At 42.8% G+C, this 18,111-nt stretch overlaps 1 protein-coding gene across 2 annotated transcripts in view; it reads right to left on the bottom strand.

Moving 5' to 3' along the window:
• snu (ABC-type transporter snustorr) overlaps nucleotides 1-18,111 on the bottom strand; it is a 62,675-nt gene that overhangs the window by 44,245 nt on the left and 319 nt on the right. For both annotated transcript variants that reach the window (XM_031987402.2, XM_031987403.2), the window contains exon 2: nucleotides 10,136-10,376. In XM_031987402.2, the coding sequence (XP_031843262.1) occupies nucleotides 10,136-10,209 (74 nt within the window). In that variant the 5' untranslated portion in view covers nucleotides 10,210-10,376. The remainder of the gene's footprint in view (nucleotides 1-10,135; nucleotides 10,377-18,111) is intronic.

Genomic DNA, 18,111 nt, shown 5'->3' with positions numbered 1-18,111 from the left:
ATAATCACAATTCTACATTATCCTTTTATCTTTCTGCCTGTTCCTTAAGTGGTCTTTCTCAATCAACGAACCGTATAGACTGATCAACGAAACAAAACCCAAAGGATCCGATCAAACGGAGCTTAATCCATATTATCCTCCATTCGTACGAATCGAAAATAAAGGAACGGCTTCGGTTGAAATTCTTCTGTGAAATTGCACGTTCCCGTAGTTCCTTATTCTAATGAGAAGAAAAACCTAACCGGGGTAAAAGTTATCGCTGTCGTAACACTCGCTCCGCTTGTTATAGCTCGCAAGAAATCTTGATCGAGCATGCACGAGCCATTTTCCCTAAATATTTCCACTTCGGGCCACGTTCCTGCCGCGTGTCGGTAGTTAAACGGCCCGGCTAATCAGCCGATCGGTATCGTTCATCCGAACAATCGGCCGGCGAACGATCAACAAACGATTTCATTCCAGGTCGCGAAGTAGCGACCATAACACCGGTGGTCAAGACGGTCCGCACTTTCCCCAGCATTGCGTAACCCGGCCACGGTGCCTGACGTAATGGCAGCCTGATTAAATAACAGGAAATTATGCATCGTTTTCTTTCGACAATTGCTGCACGTGATCCCGCGAATTCCCTTGCGCACGCATCCCTTCACTTTAGGGTGGTTTCGCGTGTCTGACCATCTCGCTTCGAGACTAATTGGAATTCTCGCTCGCACATTTCGCGGAGCAATTCGTTTGAGAACTACTTATACGATTTATATGCTAACGATTCGTGCGTTTTTCATAAAATTCTAAGACCGCATTTTTGAGACTTCTGTTGGTACTGGTTGCATATATACAATGGAACTATTGATTTTTAGAATGATTTCAGATATTCGACGTCCTTACGAGTTTCAGCGATTGAGGAATGAGAACGTGGAATGAGGAATTTAGTTTGACAAAAAAATGTTTACGACTTTAGCTACTGTAGAATGAGGATATTAAAACCAGCGGTTTCGATTGTTATGCTCGTTCCGGAGTTAATTTTAGAGTGTCTGGTATCACATTTTTCAGAAGCACCGGATATTTTTCAGAAACACATTCATCATGAGATAAACATGCGAGTGTCCCCCTTATTGGTAATCAGAAGATCAATCGACGAGACTTGGCTCCAGCGAGAAAATAAAGAGTGGATACACGCATCTTCCGGGACAAAAATAGCCACAGCTGTTTAGAGAATTTTTAAGCGTACCCGCGCGAACGCCTAAGGAACTTCTCTCTCTGTGTGTTGAATGAAGAGGGTAAAAGTCGAATCGCCGCCCGAGGGCGACGATTTCGCGCGCGCCGTTGGGGACGGGCTTAAAGTCGAATCGTCCGTCGAATACTGATGATTTAACGCTAAAACTACTGAACAAGGTTGAATTGACCCTTCTTGGAATTTTTAGGTCGCAAGTATTTCGATTATGATAACACTTTTGTGAAAAATTGTGAAATAAATTTGTGTATTTGTACAGATACAACAATAAGGGAAATATTGTTCTAATTTTGATAAAAACTTAGAAATACATTATTCCAATTGCTCGGTAGTTTGTTAAACGTGTCCGAACGAGGAACTTCGAGTGAACTGTTCGCCGGTTCAGAAACGTAGACGCGGGACGAGTGTGTCGAGTATTATTATGTACCTACCGGAATTCTGTTTCATTTTTTATCTGCCTGGGACGGCTGGGAAAGTTTGCGTCGACGACAGAGTGGGGAACGAGCCAGGAATATTCGATTAGCGCGGCGCATTCGCGGTTCTTTTCGCGTCCGATTCCCAGGTTTTCGATACGTTTATTTGTGGAATCTACACAGCTCGCGGATCTTGTCTTGTATATTTGGGTTGCGCGAAATCGAGCTAGCAACGATAAAACCTATTTTCATCGTTTGTTTGCTGGATTTTTGAAACTGAACGCAGGGTGTACAGATACATAAAGATTCTTTATGTAACGACCGAAAATTTGTGTGTACAATGTTCGTCCTGTGTGGCTGATGGAGGTAGCTAAGCTTGTGAATGATCTTGAGCTTGTGATGCTGGATAGATTGGTAACAATTATTTTATATTATATGACATTCTACAATTAAGGGTAGCTGAAGGTATAAATGATACTAAGGAGATAAAAACGTCGGTTATTATTATAGAGAAAACTAAAGCAAGCTTATAGAGTAGCCTAAATATAATTTGATATTCCACATTGAAGAAAATTAAGGATAGGTACACTTCAAACTGAATAATTTACTAAAGACAATTATTACGCTATTTATTAACCCTTTGAACTCGAAAGTTCTTCATCAGAAATATCCAACATTTTCCGACGAGATGTAGACGACATTGTTTAAAAATTTAACGATAATTCACAGATAAATTGCAACATTTTATTGAAATGTTTCACATAGCAATACGAAGTTTAATTTAAAATACTAAATATTCAGCTTCGTAGTTTCGCTGTATGAAATCAAGTGGAGACTGAGTGTGCGAAGGGTTCAAACAGATGAATCCGTGAATGTGGAGGACAATAAACGTTTTCCGATTCCTGGAAGCGAGAGAATCGACTATCGTTCAACGTTTTCCGATTATTGGGCAAGAAGATGAATGATTAATGAAGGCGAACGAGGCAACGATGATATTTGAGGGATGCGGCGATCATTTTCGTGGGATTAGCGCGGCATTCAGGCGCGCCTGTTAATTTTCCCGTGAGTACGACGCCGCGTCGCGTCGGGCCGCCTCGAAAAAGTGAAAGCGACTCGCTGTTTTTCGATCCGGAGGCCATCCGGCTGTCCGGCGCGCACGCACACACACGCGCACCGGTTTCCACGAGAGTCATTGATTCCGTTCAACGAGTCTGGCCACCGATAAAATGGTTCCCCGTCATTAATCGTCCGCGGGACGTGGTCCCGATTTCTGTGCACCTTTTTCCCTATATACACATCGATCAGGGTGTCCCGTAAACAAGCGGTGCCGTGTATCACGTATAGGGCAACGTAAAATCGGTGGTCCGACTTTGGAAACTCATTCCACTTGAGCTGAACCTGGAAAATTCAGGTACGTCCGTTTCCGAGCAGTAAAACTGCCATTTTGTGAATCCTTTCCACTGACTTTTAAGCATTTAAGAAGTTTTGTGTTTTATTTGGTAATACGAAGATCGAATTGTTGTTATATCTATTGCTTATAATTTAGAATATTCGAATCAAGTTTTCAGTATTCATTCAGCTCCTAATTTGGAAAAGAAAGGCTTCTTAGCTACTATATTTTCAAACGCGAACTACGTTTGTTGATTATTCAGTATGTAAAACTGAGACCATATCTCCTGGCGTGCCAGATTAATTCCCGCAAACCTTGAAACCTTGTTTCCCCCGTGTCGCAGGTGAGAAAACGATCAAAAGAGTCAAACCCTGTTTTTTTTTCACGGATGGAATTTATTTTTTACTGACGCCTGTAGCGAGGTAATTCGTGGATAACCCCTTATCTCATTTCCAAATGGCAATGTCATTATATTCGCATTTAGTAAACTGCCGACGATAAAGCCGTTTCGGCGAGCAGAATTGCGAAGAATATCAAACAGCATGATGTTCGCTAAATGTTGCCCTTTTAAGATAATGGGAGTTAATTGTTGGCTCGATCTATTCGATAAAATCGTCGTTACACTTGTCGTTTCACGCTGGGAAGAGTCATCGTTCGATGACGAACTGGTCGGCCGAGTGGCTCACCGTTTACAGTTTACTCAGTATGCGTGGCCCGTCTAACGTGGGCAAATCTTATTCTTATTGTCGGCAGGTCAAGCCGAAATGGAGGGGAAGGTCTCTGCAAGGTCTCACGGAGCGTGGTGTCAGCCACCTTCGCGGACTTCTTCGGGTAAAAGCGAAAGTCTCGTTCGGTGCACGTGCACTGGGCGACCGCCGCCGCGACGAGCGGCCGCGAGGAGGCCGATTTTCCTCGAGCACGCGACCCCTTTCCCTATTTTCTCGATCGTCGGCCACTTTTCCCCTCCTTCGCCCATTTCCCTCGCGTTCCCTTTCGTCCATAACAAAATTCTTGGCATTCTTCGACCGACCGGATCTGCCTACCTTTCGTTCGACGTCGAAGAAAATGGAATTGTTTATTTTCACGTGTAATCCTACGGTTAATGGAACGTTCAAGTTTCCACCTGTAACGCTCGATGTCGTTAATTGGTTAGTAAACGTTGCAGCAATCTGTACGGGAGTAAGTTTTTTACGATATGGGCAGTAAATAATAATATTAGTAGTATAAGGATTAGTACGCTAATAAAAATCGATAGCAATGAATTCTTGTGTTCGGGTAATTGTTGCATTAGTATTTCATAGATCGAAGTTAATGTCCTATTAGCCGGGGGAATTTATCAGTATAATTGAATAGGTACTTCTGTTACATTTCAGAATGAAATATGTTAATACACGAACTAATGAAAATGAGATTGAATACGAGGGGTAAGAGTGGCGGTATTAACGTCTGCGCCATTACGATGCATCGTAATTATTATTGTTGTTGCACGTCGCGTGGCGTGCAGCGTAGGGACGAGGAGCCATTACTTCCAGTTAACTCGTGGAAACCAATGGGTTACTCAAACAACGCGGACCGATATATCTACGCGGAGTATTTCCTGATTGTTACGAGCAGGTGAACCCGCGCTGTCTTCGAATCACGCGATCCGGCACTAACGTGGCCTGTCATTAAGCGTTTCGAATTGGACACGCGCGATTAATAGCGGTCCGTACGCGGAGAAACGAAAAAGGAACTCTCCTCTCTCTTGATCGATGCTACAGATATTTTCAGTCTTTTGTTGCGACGCGTACTCGCGCATCCAACCGTGCTCGAGTATCGTCTTCAGTAAAAGAGTCTTCCTCCAGTTTTACGACAGGCGTACAGAATCTTGGAGAGACTAAAGATCACACGTACATCATGTTTACTGAGATCTTAGAAAATGAACGAAACTATTTTATACAAAGAATTGCGGAGAATCAAGAAATTAAAGAAAAGAACCGAGGAACGAATTCAATGGGGCACAAGATACAACGAAACATCTCAAAGATAATCGACCAATATCGTTGCGAGCGATTACCAATTATAATTCACTTGTTAACTACAGCCATAGAGAACTGTTACATATTCAGTGAAGAATTCGTAACGAAAGAACCCTTCGTGTCGTTTAAGGTGGACAATGCTAATGCCAAGTCATGCTGTTGCCTAATTAACCTTGCCTCTTCCTCGCGATGCGTCCAACAGAAGTGGGGGTCCTAGACGAATGAATGAGTATCGGTTATTGGGCAAGCGGATCGGCCGATTTAACCCTGAAAACGAGGCGTCCCGGGTAAGAAGGACGAGCCGGACGCGAGAAACCGCCACGGGGGTATCGAACCGGGTCGCTAAATGCGGCCGAAGGTACGGTATAGACGTGAAAGCGGTCAGGCCGGCTGCCATGTTACGTAAATCCCAGGAAGAACGATCGAACGTCGCTCCGCGTGTTCGTCGGTACCAACGATAATCGCGTGGAACAGGGGTTTTCCGTTCACGGGACACCTCCGATTGTAGACCTTGTAACACTTAACACGGGGCGAGACTTGAAAGCTGACTGCTATTCCGATAATAGAGTACTGCCCATTTTCAGAGTAATTGAAGCTGAGTGGTGGGGCGGCTGGTTGCGTGCCCTTGTTTTTGGGACTGGAGCCTTCCATTTTACTTTGGAGCTGTGGCTCTCGAGAGGCTGTTGAGATTGGGGATTGAATTTCGTTGCGGAGCTGCGGTTGTTGGAGGGTTGCTTGATTGGGGGTCCGAAGGATTCAGTTCGGGGAGTTTGAGATTGGTTGACTTTGAGATTGGATAGTTTTGAGATTGATCAGCTTTGAGATTGGTTAGTTTTGAGATTGATCAGCTTTGAAATTGGTTAGTTTTGAGATTGGATAGCGTTGAAATTGGTTAGTTTTCAGATTGGATAGCTTTGAAATTGGTTAGTTTTGAGATTGAATAACTTTGAGATTGGTTAGTTTTGAGATTGATCAGCTTTGAAATTGGTTAGTTTTGAGATTGGATAGCGTTGAAATTGGTTAGTTTTCAGATTGGATAGCTTTGAAATTGGTTAGTTTTGAGATTGGATAGCTTTGAGGTTGGTTAGTTTTGAGATTGGATAGTTTTGAGGTTGGTTAGTTTTGAGATTGGTTAGTTTTGAGATTAGTTAGTTTTGAGATTGGATAACTTTGAGATTGGTTAGTTTTGAAATTGATCAGCTCTGACATTGGTCAACTTTGAGATTCGACATGTTGAGACTTGACAATTTTGAGACTAGACAACTTAGGAGTTGAACATCCTCAACATTAGAGAATCCTGAAATTGGACCTATACATAGGGCCTTTAAAACGTCTTTCTCCAAGTGTACAGAAACTTGAGCAACACGTTGAAAGTATTATTTAACGTCAAACATTGTCAATTTCGCACTGCCAGAGAAAGCGTCTAAATTATACGAGCGCGCGTACCGAGCATGGACCGTTGGTCGTTGTTAATTGAGACGAGGAGAGATGTAACTCTCCTAGAAAGTGAATAAATTAAGTAACAAGGGGCATATCGGGTGTCAACGGTGGCGAGCATGGATCGGAGATCACTGACTGAGATTAGAGATCGCCAAAGAACGAAAACACACCGATCGTCACTTCATCCCTGTATCGAATTCACCGGGAATTGCGCAATCGTTTGGAAATTACTTCCGGTCTGGGAAATGACACGTGTAGCAACCTCAATAAATATTCATATAATAGTTTAACGTGGATCGTTAGTTTTTCTCCTGATTACATGTAACCTCCAGTCTGGCCAGTACACGATGGAAGGGAAAAAATGCGTCAGAATCTCCAGGAAGAGATTTCATTTCAATGTGAGATAATTATGAGTAGTAGAAAAAGTTGTTGCATATACAACAATCATGACTTTGTGGATGGTTATGCTGCTGTCAGGAAGTCAGGAGTTATAATTCAGCGTTTAATATTTTTAAAATGGTCGGAGGAACGGTTCAGCTTGTTTATTAATATTTGCCTTCCAGGCATATGACGTTGTATTTAGTTTCCTTTCGATTCCTTTCGATCAACTATTAATAAACCTATAAAATCTGCTTTTGAATAATCTCGAGACAGACTTACTTAATTTTCTTCGTTCCAATCCAGCCGATTTCTATTCGCGAGTTGATCCCGATAATGTACTGCAATTTCTGTACAGTACCTATTTATGTAACGCGTCAAGACATTCGCATTGTCACGCAATCGTGTATTCTTTTTCTTAATGATTATCAGTCGATGCGCGTTTTTATGCTAACGAGACACGGGTCGAGAATTATGCTAATTCCGTCGCATTCGTCGCGTAACCGGAATGTAACGATGCTTGCTGGTATCACCTGCAGATGGCCGTTAATATGTTTTTTAATTATGAACTCGCCGAAGAACCTATTGGCCCGGTATTCAATCAATTTTTTATCGAACCGACTTATGAGCGATTGAAGATGATGTCTGTTGACCTTCGGTGTGAAATATGTTTATGACATTCAATCATAAAACTCATTAGGTATTTCGTTAAACGAACTTTATCATTATGCATCGGATTATTCGTCTCTGAAAATATTTCGGAATTAAAATTAGAGTCCGATTGATTCAATGATTATTCTGTTTCCGTATGGTAAGGTCACGTTCGTTCCAACCGCCTCGGGAATAAAGAACTCGTGGTGCCATCTCTTGCGGTGACCGCTAACTTTGTTGCTTAATTATTCGCGCTACCGGTATGTAAGGGAGCAGCAGGAAAAGTAAAATGGCGGAACAAATTCCTCGATAAACGAACATTTCAAAAAATCGAAAGATTTTAATTCGATTTTCGTATATTGTTATTTTTACCGTCATTATATTCAATGTTATATTTCTTTTTTTACTTTCACATCCTTGGCTCTAACTTTTTCATATGAAAAATATAAGACATTTTTAATTGAAGTCATTCCGTGCAATATGTGCAACGAATGATTAAACTAATTATTAAAAAAAGAAGAAGGAATAGCAAAAGCGAGGTGAGTTCAAAAGCCACGACCCCGCGTTACCATTAACTCCATGGAAAGTTACGTTCGCGCGAGTTCAAGCCGAGAAAGACTCTTCCCGTAGCGGAGAGATCGATGGATCGAGGATGCGGCCGCTTAATCTACGGCTGCCCTTTCACCGCGCAGTGATAAACCGATCGGGACTATCCACGGACGAGTCTATTCGTCGCGTCGCGCGCGGTCGCCGGCCACTTTCACGCGCGATTGCGAGCCCCGACGTATCGCACCAACACACAGCAGCTGTTGCAAAATTCGTTGGCCAACTTTTCCAACTTTTCCAACGGCGAATCTCCGATTCACCTGTCTGCTCAACACGTCCTTACGCAACGAATTCCCTCCGCCGAAGCCTCGAAATTCAATTGAAAGATAAATCGAATCTGTTCCTTTATAGATTCGCAGTTCGATTATTAGTTATTCCAACGATCACAATAAAAAGAAGCAATAACAAAATATACATTACGATGCGTAGAGTTGCAAGCTAATCACGAGATATCTCAACAGCGAATGGCCGTACGGACTCAAGTAAAAAAGCCGAACGATAGCGATCTAAAACGATTTACTTTCGTAATGAACGCGACCACGGTTACGATACAATTCGATGAGAGGATCCTTAGATAAACGATCAAGATAGAAGTAGAAATCGTAGTCGAACGGTAATGACCGGCGTTTGATCGTTTAACGATCCCATCGGGGATGAGGAGCGAGATTTCGCTGAAGAAAGGGAATCGCGAACAGTAGCATCGGTTCAACCGAATGCTGTTCGACCGGCTGGCAAACCGGAATGCGGTTTACCATAAAACGGCCGTACGTATTCCGGTGGAGAATTCGTGAGTTTCATGCATCGGTCACGTTCCCCGCGACAGGTTACAAAACCGACGCTGTACTTACGCGTCGCCCGGGCAAAACACACGCACGCCTGCTTTATGACGCTCAAATTACGATCGCGCGGTAACGAGGAAACGGCGCCGCTTTTCTTATTTGCATACGATTTCCCAAGTTACAACTGTCCGTTGCGTCGCCTGGATCTCATTCTGCGCAAGCACGCAAGCGCATCGCGGGGAAACCTTTCGTGCGACTTTTAACGAGCGATTCGCGGAAAGATTTGCTCGTTCTTCCCTTTCCAAGAGCTCAGCACTTCGTCGGGGTTCCTGGAATCTAGATGATTGCCTAAGCAAAGAAGATATGGTGATTCCTCTAATGTTTGATCTTCGATTTCGACGATAGTTTCGTGCATGGTCTACAACTGTCCGTGAAACAATGATCATCCTTAATTTCTTGTGTTTGAACTCTGTGTAAAAGGATAAAATATGCTTAATATTTGAGGTCGAAACATCGTTCCCTTATTTAATTATTTGCAACTTCGATTAGTGAAATAACCATGTTTCTAAGATAAATTTTCTAATGCTAATCTGTAAGTTAACATTCCCAATGAAAACTGACACATACTACTGAACATATTACGCGTGATTGTACGACAATCACATTTTTCCTCATATGCAAATGTTTCGAACACGTCGTCCAAAGGATGATCTACCGCGTGAGAGTCTGTCTACTCTGCACCCAAGACGCTGACTGCGACCTATTCTTGCCAGCCAAGGTCCGCTCGAAGATCGCGCGGTCATTATAGAAACAGAAATGCGCAGGATCGGGCAGGTTTCTCCGCGCGCGAGACGAAAGCGAAGTAAAAGCGGACGGAGCCGAACCGCCGTACTTAGCGATAAGTGAAAAAACTAACCAAAACCTGCTATTTTCGGAGGCGTCATTTGAACAAATGGTTTCTCGGTAAGATAGTTTAAGTGGTTATAATCGAACTAATTTTCTGATACCAAGTAATCTCATCGATTTACGCGATTGCTGTATCTTATTCGAGGTATTCGTCGAAATCAGTTTCGGGACCGCAACATTAAGAGCGACTTTCAGCCCTTTAACACAAACGATCGCTAATAAAAAGTACACGTCGAGTATTTACACGAGAACTACATTACTCTAATAATAAATTAAAACAATTAACACTTCGTTACGCTGCGTTATTAGAAATTTCTGCAGGTACTCACGCGGTGAGGCCATCGCTCCAGCTGAACATCTTCTTGATCCTCTCCCTGCGTTTCGGGTCGCTCTCGATCTCCATGTCTGTTTATCCAGAATGTTCCTCTCGGACGGCAAGTCGAATGGTTCAGGAAACAGTCGAGAATTGTGCTAATAGAATCCTCAGTCCCGGCGCATCGTTTCTCGCACGATTTTCACACCGCTGCGCTGAGACTGCGTCACCCGTGGTCCTCGTGCGCGATCGTCACGCTGCAAAGTCGAAACGTTCTCTTTATCTTTGCTCGCCGCGGAAACGATTTTTCTTTCATTCCGCTCCACGCTAGTCATTGCATTTATTATCGGCAGAGAAAAAACTGGGCGACTATTAAGTACCCGTTGGTTAAACGCGCCAGTCTAATTCCGCTAACAGAGGAAACCGCGTGCGGATGCTTTGAGAAAGTCCCGACGAAGCTTGCGCGTTCCCAAAAGGGAACACGTGGAATTCGCGTGGCCAATGGTTCCGCGAGATTTATTGCGCCGTTGAGAAACCGTTGGACTTCTTGAAAGACGGTGACTTGTAATTTTCGTAGATTTGTAATTAAATATTGGACGGCGATTCATAATTAAACATTGGACGGCTATTTATAATTAAACGTGCCTAGAATACGTTTGTCCGTGTAATTATAAAATGATCCTTGAAACAGAATATTTAATGTAGCGATCACTTATAATTAGCAAGAAATGAGATTGCGAAATCATGTTTAATTATGGCCCTTCCAAACGGGTCGAGATGTTTTATCATTCATTTTCGTACAATTATCGTTGTTACTGAGAAGTGTTAGCCACCGGAGGTATATTTTCAACCAAGAGGTCGCTCTCCGAGCTACACGTTGAATAATGTTAATCTCGCGCGACAAAGAAACGCGACAGGCCCGACATCGACCCGGCTAGGCCCCGACCAATGACGTTTGTGCCGCGTGTAACGGCCGTTTCAGCCGTTTTTTTTTCTCAAAGAGCTCCGTGTAATTTAATGGCGCGACGGGATTTACAATGCAAATATTTGGCGTACCACGAGCGTTTTCTATGACCGCGACCTTACCGGGAACCGAAAAGCGGAGATTTAGAGAAGTAAGCGAACAATATTTTCGAGATTCCCGGCTTGACGTCGTCGAATGCAAATTTTGTTATTCCAACGGAATCGATGGCCAATCCGTTCAAATAAATATCTTAGTTTATATTCAGGGTTAACGACGGATTCCTTGGAAGGAAGTGGCATTTCACGGCAACGAAATTGGAATGCTTATTCCGCGAGACAAATCACTTGAATAAAAGATTCGAATAAATAAGACTTCCTGGTATTTTTAATCTTTATGTCCTTCCAAATTTATCTTTTTCGGTGTTGTAATACAAGGTGAAATCACCAATCCGAGACTATTATAATATAAAAGAACCATTGTAAGTATAGAATAAAATATTACGAACTGAAATTATTATAATGTAAGAATTGCAATTAATCAAAGTTTTCTTCACACGACGTAAACAGTAAAATATAGCATTATGGAAAATGTGTATGAATATGTTCGTCTTCGATATCAGCGAAAGAATCTTTCCGCGACAACAGAAAGCGAAACTGTTTCACAGAGGCATGCGTGCACGTTTGGTGCCATTACGAAGAAAGTGCAGCGTATAACGATTCGCCGGTGGAATAGAAAATGCGTCCACGAGTAACACAGAATTTCCTTTGGCACGCCAAGCTGTCCGCTGGAAAATCGTCTTCGTCCGGACGTGGGAAAACAAATGGGAATCCTTCGAATCCCATTGTCCGACTAATTGAACTATACGCGCAGGCGTTAAAGCAACAAACCATTTAATTTCAACGACACGTTAATACGATCTTAGAAGGAATTTTCTATGTTGAATAATTGAATAACTTCCAATCCATTGTTTGGCTAATAGAACTGATCGCAGACACGAGAGTTATTCAGAGAATATTTTAAGAAGACTGTCTGAAATTCTTCGATACCACTCGCTGACGAATACAATAATCCCCGAGCATAAAGCTAATTATTTATTAAGGAAGGATAAATCGATGGAAATTCTCGAAAGAAAGGGAACGTTAATTAATCGAAACAATTAGCGGAATAATCGTAGAAATTCCGAGTGCATAAACGTAACGAATACAATAATTGCAACTTCGAACAGGGTATTCAGGGAATTCCAAGATTTTCAGGAATTTCAGATTTCCTATCGCGTTCGGATCTCGTATCGATATCCCACGGCTCATTGATCGCAGTGTGTCCAAAGCGGGGGAACGATTAGTCGCGATGCGAGTATTTCATGCTCGTTCTAATCGTTCGGGGAATTCTTAGAAATCGGGCATATATTAGACGAAGAATTTCGTCACGCAGTTCGACGATCGGGATCGCGCGCGTCGGTCGAGCGCGGAATACTGAACCGGATGCGAGAGAAAAATCAACGATTGCGACCCGCCGTTTTCATAGGGTACAGGATTTTCCGGTCCGTGTTGTCGGAGATCATGTCCGTCTGACATACGCGAAAAAATTCCATCCGAATTTGAATCGAGACAAACAGGTTTCGATCATCTCGGGATTAATGTTTACCCTGGTAAATACGCGTGTAACAGAGAAACGAAAACATCGAAGAGAATACAAATGGACGACATTCTCATTCATCGGAATCGACTAAGAATATGATTTGCTATATGAATATATGAATATCATAAATAAATGTATTGAAACAAGAGATCCGTCGTATAAAATACGCAACGTTTAATAAAGTTTAGTTCAGTAAAGTTTCAGAAAATTTCCTGATATCTTGTTTTCGCAATTATTAAAGAGACTAATGTTTTTCCGAGAAACTATTAAATAAATTGATTCCGCGCCGTGCAAACTGAAATGTAAGTCAATTGAAGTCTCAACAGATCTCTTGGAGTTTCTATAGAGAAATTTGAAAACTCGATTTATCTGCTCGGTAGTTTATTGAATTCGAACATTCGGTTATCAACGATTAAAAGTTTCTGTAAATCTAATGTATATTAGAAATAATATCTAATACCGCCATTTCTGGAAAACGAAAAGAACAAAATCTGAAGTAGTTAAAAATTCGAATGGATATGAACCACTGAAACTTGTTCCGAATAACTACAAATCCTTGCACCGGTTGTAACAAAATCACTGTTGCATGAAGAAGCAAGGAAACCACTGGCAAACTATGTTGCCGGTCGGTGTCAGTGTGCCATTAAGTGGTCCCTCCGCTTGTCCCCATAATGGAGGCGTTCTATTGTGCTCCCGGTGGAAGGAACGCGCGTCACTGACCGCGCAAGAAAGTGGAGCTTCCGACGAGCGGGGCCGGAAGCGTCACGAAAATACTCGCAGGAAGAGGTCGACGCACGGCTGTTTAATATTCCGCGAAGGACTCGCACTCCTGTTTAATTAACGCGCGTACGCGTCCGTCGGGATTCCGTCCGCGTGCGCCAAAAATAATGGAGGGAAGCGTTGCACCCGCCATTGTGTCGGCGACTGCAGAAGCGCACCGGTTGCACCGGGACGTCCAGTGAATTTCGATAAAGTAATTAGCGAATAAGCGGAATAAAATAAATTAGAGCAAAGTGGGACACGTTCGAACGAAATGAGACAGAGGAGAATTAAGTACAGAAAATGACAAGTTGAATCGAAGAAATATCTCTTTGTCGTTTCAGAAACGGCGAGAGTTTGGAAATTAACAGAGATTTCGTTAAATATTGTAGAACGAATCGAAATGAAACGAAGTGGAATAAAGTGTTGTAAAATAAAGGAAAACTGAGCAGAAAAGATGATGCGGAATAGGATGAGGGGATCTCTTGTCTCTCATTTCGAAAACAGTAAACGTTTCTGAATTAATGAGAATCTCCTTGAAGTTCCAGTGTTAAAGTGTGTTAAAATCCTGAGTCCACTAAGTAAGACGAATCGATCTTCGCCCGAGCGTACTGCAAACATATCTTAGATTTTAGCATCGCCAACGCCTAGGCGTTGCGCAGGGCCGCGGTAAATTATGCAAAATAATCGCGAGTGATTACGTTCGCCTCGCGTGTAGGCGTTTATCTGGTTCAGGATAGAAACGGGACTGGGAACGAGCACATGGGCGGCTGGAGAATATATACTCTCCGCCCCTCGGGTAAAAAAGCGAAAATCGTATGATAATTCGTGTGGCAATAAGAACCTTTGAGGTTACCTAACCAGTGGACTACAGACTTACGCAGATATTACATAACTTTATTATGATTCGATTGTTGTAAATTCTGATGAACTTCTTTGAATCTTTAAACTCTGCCAAGTATCGTCCGCATTACGTATACAAATAGACATTCGTAGAGTCTGTCGCCGTAAATCTTCTGAACTTCCTTTTCTAAATCCTTCTAAAACGAACAACACCAACCAGTCAAGTAACTGGCTACGAGATAAAAGTAATCAAGTTCGAAGGCAAACTTTTCTCAGTGAAAATAGAAACAAGAGGAAAGGCAAACACTGAGAGACTGGTCGATCAGGCGATATAAGAATTGATACAAAGTTAAATGAACGGAAGAAAACGCAGAATTTTATACGAAATTTCAAAACCGGTCGTACGACCGGTTCTCGGTACGGTTGGTATCAATCTGCCAGAATATTTGATCCTGCAGAAGTTGAAATCTTAGCTCTACTTCCTATTAAATGGTCCACGGAGGTAGAAGAACGTATCGACTGGAAGAAATCTCAAAATTTTTATGGAGAATGTACCCGCAGAAACAAATGAACCGGTCGAGTAAGGAAAATAAACGGAATCGAGGTCAGTCGATGAAATATGCAGGCGTCCCCGCGAGAATTACACGGAATTACAAAGCCGGCAAGGACTCCGTAGGAATATAATTACGAACAATGTCGATCTTGCGCGAGCGAGCGAGCGGCGGAAGCTGCGTAAGGACACGTCGCCGAAATAGCCTGTCCGTTCGTTCGCCACGGGAATTTACGCAATTCGCGCGCGCGCGCGTTGCTGTTATGTGAAAGTGTTGTCGCGATCGCGCGACACGTCGCGGTTTCGTTCGCCATTCAGCCCGGCCGACGAATTCCCTTCCGTTTGTCTTACATAAACCGGTAAAAGTAAACGCGTAGCCAAGTACACATCCGGAACGCGTTCACGGAGATTTTGCCTCTGTTCCCGAACGATCCGCTGGTCAAGCAGAACGAGAGAAACACGAAACACCGGCAGCGAGTACCGTTAAACGGCCACGGTGCGTGTAATCCGAGGAATCTCCGTGTCCCGCCTTTCTCTGGATCGCGCCACGTGGATGTTTCTACTCGAATTTATTCATCGAATTCGTTCGGTTCAACGTTGGAATATCGAACGTTGAGTCAAAACGGCACTTTCCCGATTTTTCCTATCAAAACGATTGAAAGCCGACGCATGTTTCGCGGGAAGTCATCGAAGAAATTGACTTCGTAACACGCAAATTGAATTGTCAGTCGAGATCTGAATGGATGCGGAGTTTTTATAGAGAAGATTAGGAAATGGCGATTCGATCGGTGGATAGTTACAGTGTTAACCTGTTAAATTACATTTCTGTCAAAAAAGATTTCACTCTTCTTCGAGAGTGTTTCGATCGAAGTGAATGTGACGCGTGTACTCGTCGAGTGCTCGTTAATTGGTTAAGTGCTCGTAAACCGGTGAAAATTTTCAATCTCGCAACGAGTGAAGTAATGGCTTTCTGAGTAATGGATCGTTTGAACGCTTCGCGAAGAAAAATGTGTAATTTAGACAACCAATTGAGCTGTGATGTACGTTATTTGCATGATTTTAATGTTGACGCGTGAAACGAAGATAACATCAGCGAATAAGAATGATTCGAGAAGCTTGAATATGATCTTGGGTCTCGCGCTAATTGAGGATTAATCGCAGCGATCAATTAGAAACGATTTCGGTCGAGAAATCGGTGGTTCGAGAAGAATAACCAGGTCATGATGCTGAATCGCTGCGGAATTGTATAAATGAATGTTAAACGTACAAAGGAGCCGAGATGAAGGATAAAGATCGAAAATGCAACGGGGAACGCAGAGACTTCCGGCGCGGCGGGAAAATATGTTTGTAGGTCGCTCGAAACTCTCCGTTGACGCCGAGCTCCGTAAATCACGAGAGGTATCAGGCAGATGACTTTCACAGTTTTGAGGAGAGGCCAGTTTTTAGGACAGCTTGGTCCATGGTGGAACGCGGGCACATTCGACATTCAACAAGTGAAACGAACTTTGTCTTCTGAAGATACTTTGAAGTACGTTTTCACTGATACATCACTCATACTATGGAAATATCAGTTGTTCATGTACAAATTAGATCTCTTATGAAGTTGAATGTCATTTAATCTAATTTTTACATCGTTGGTTTACGATGTAATAATTGCAAGAAATATTTATGATTGGAAGGAAGACAACAGTGAATAATAAAAACGATTCGATCCACGGTATAAAGGGTTAAAGAAATCCGATCGACCTCGAATACGATCACTGAGACCGCTCCAGTGTCCTAATATTCGGCCATCACTTTCTAAATGGTACTGATGGAGAACTGTGACAACACGTGCTTCGAAGTTGTCGTCTTCAAACCGGACTTTGGATGTTACTACCGGATCTTACAGAGTGTCTTGGAATATTTTGTCACATTAAAATAAACTGAAGGTCAATTAAATTTCACTTGGAAGTAACAGAAGACTGGTGTAGAATGGAAAATGTCCAAGCAGAAATTCATCATAACAAAGACACCGAACAATCGAAATGTCCCTTCACTTCTTCACTGCGTTTCAATGAAATTTCTTACTGAATTACATAAGTTAGCTCGTAAGAATCACGCCCGGTTACTATTCAATGCAATATTGCAAGAAACTCATTCAATTAGTCTATATCTTCAGCGTAATATTACAAGAAACTAATTTGTAACAGCCACGTTCAATTAATCCTCAATACACGATTTCTTCAGCGCTGTCTATTCGATGTCGCACCAGTGACAACCTTTATATAACCGCAATTTCTATTCATTCTCATGCATCGTTCTAATTGGTAACAACAGCACAATTAGGTCAAAACGTCTAGAGACACCCTGTACGAGCGTGTAAGAGCTTACGAGGAGCCGAGCGGAAAGTCGGTCAACGATAGTACGCCACCGATACGCAACGATATTCGGTTGTATCACGGCGTCGAGCTGCCGTTTGACGAATTTGACAGCCGGTCGCTTCCTGGATACACTTCCTCGGCCGCCACTTCGATTTCGTAAGAGCAGTCGCGCGCAACGTGCGCGAAATCTGTTATGCGGACGCCCAGCCCGCCGGCATGCTAAGGAGGAAACTGCGCGACCACGTTGACAATAATGGAAAGCACGGTTTCGCAGCGATGAATTCTTTGTCAAAGAATTCGAATGTTCCGCGCGATGTCGGCGCTGTTATAATTCACGCGCGAGATCGCAAAGATTCAGCGTCCAGGTCATTTTCAGTTCTACTAGGTTCTCGTATCGTTGAAAATGCGAAGAATTCCGTGAAACGGAGAATTAGAGAGCAGCGGGATCGGAGAAGTGGAAAAATTGGAGAATCGAGAAATTTGGAAAGGAGAACAATGTAAGAGGACTCGGAGTAGTAACAGTTAAAGAACTGAGAAATGAAACAACCGTGTGTTCATCTAACAAGAAGATAGCTAAAGGATAATCGAAAAGTAATCGAGCAACGGTAGAGTAAGCGAAAGATAACTGAAAATGATCGAATAACGGAGGAGCAACAGACTATATTCAATCACCATTCCAAAAAAGTCCCCAAGGATTCGCGAGAAGATCGTAAAGACCGCAATCTCTCGATTTCACCTGAAAAATTCCAACGAATCTTCCGTGACACGCGCGAAACCCGGTGCGTCACAGGATGAATGAAATCGGGTCTCGCGCACAACAGGATGTCCCTGAGAGGATGCTGTCCGACACTGTGACACTATCCGACACACGAGCA

Source organism: Nomia melanderi, chromosome 13 (genome assembly GCF_051020985.1).
Source record: "Nomia melanderi isolate GNS246 chromosome 13, iyNomMela1, whole genome shotgun sequence".
Taxonomy (NCBI): Eukaryota; Metazoa; Arthropoda; class Insecta; order Hymenoptera; family Halictidae; genus Nomia; species Nomia melanderi.
This window is presented reverse-complemented; position numbering and strand designations above follow the sequence as displayed.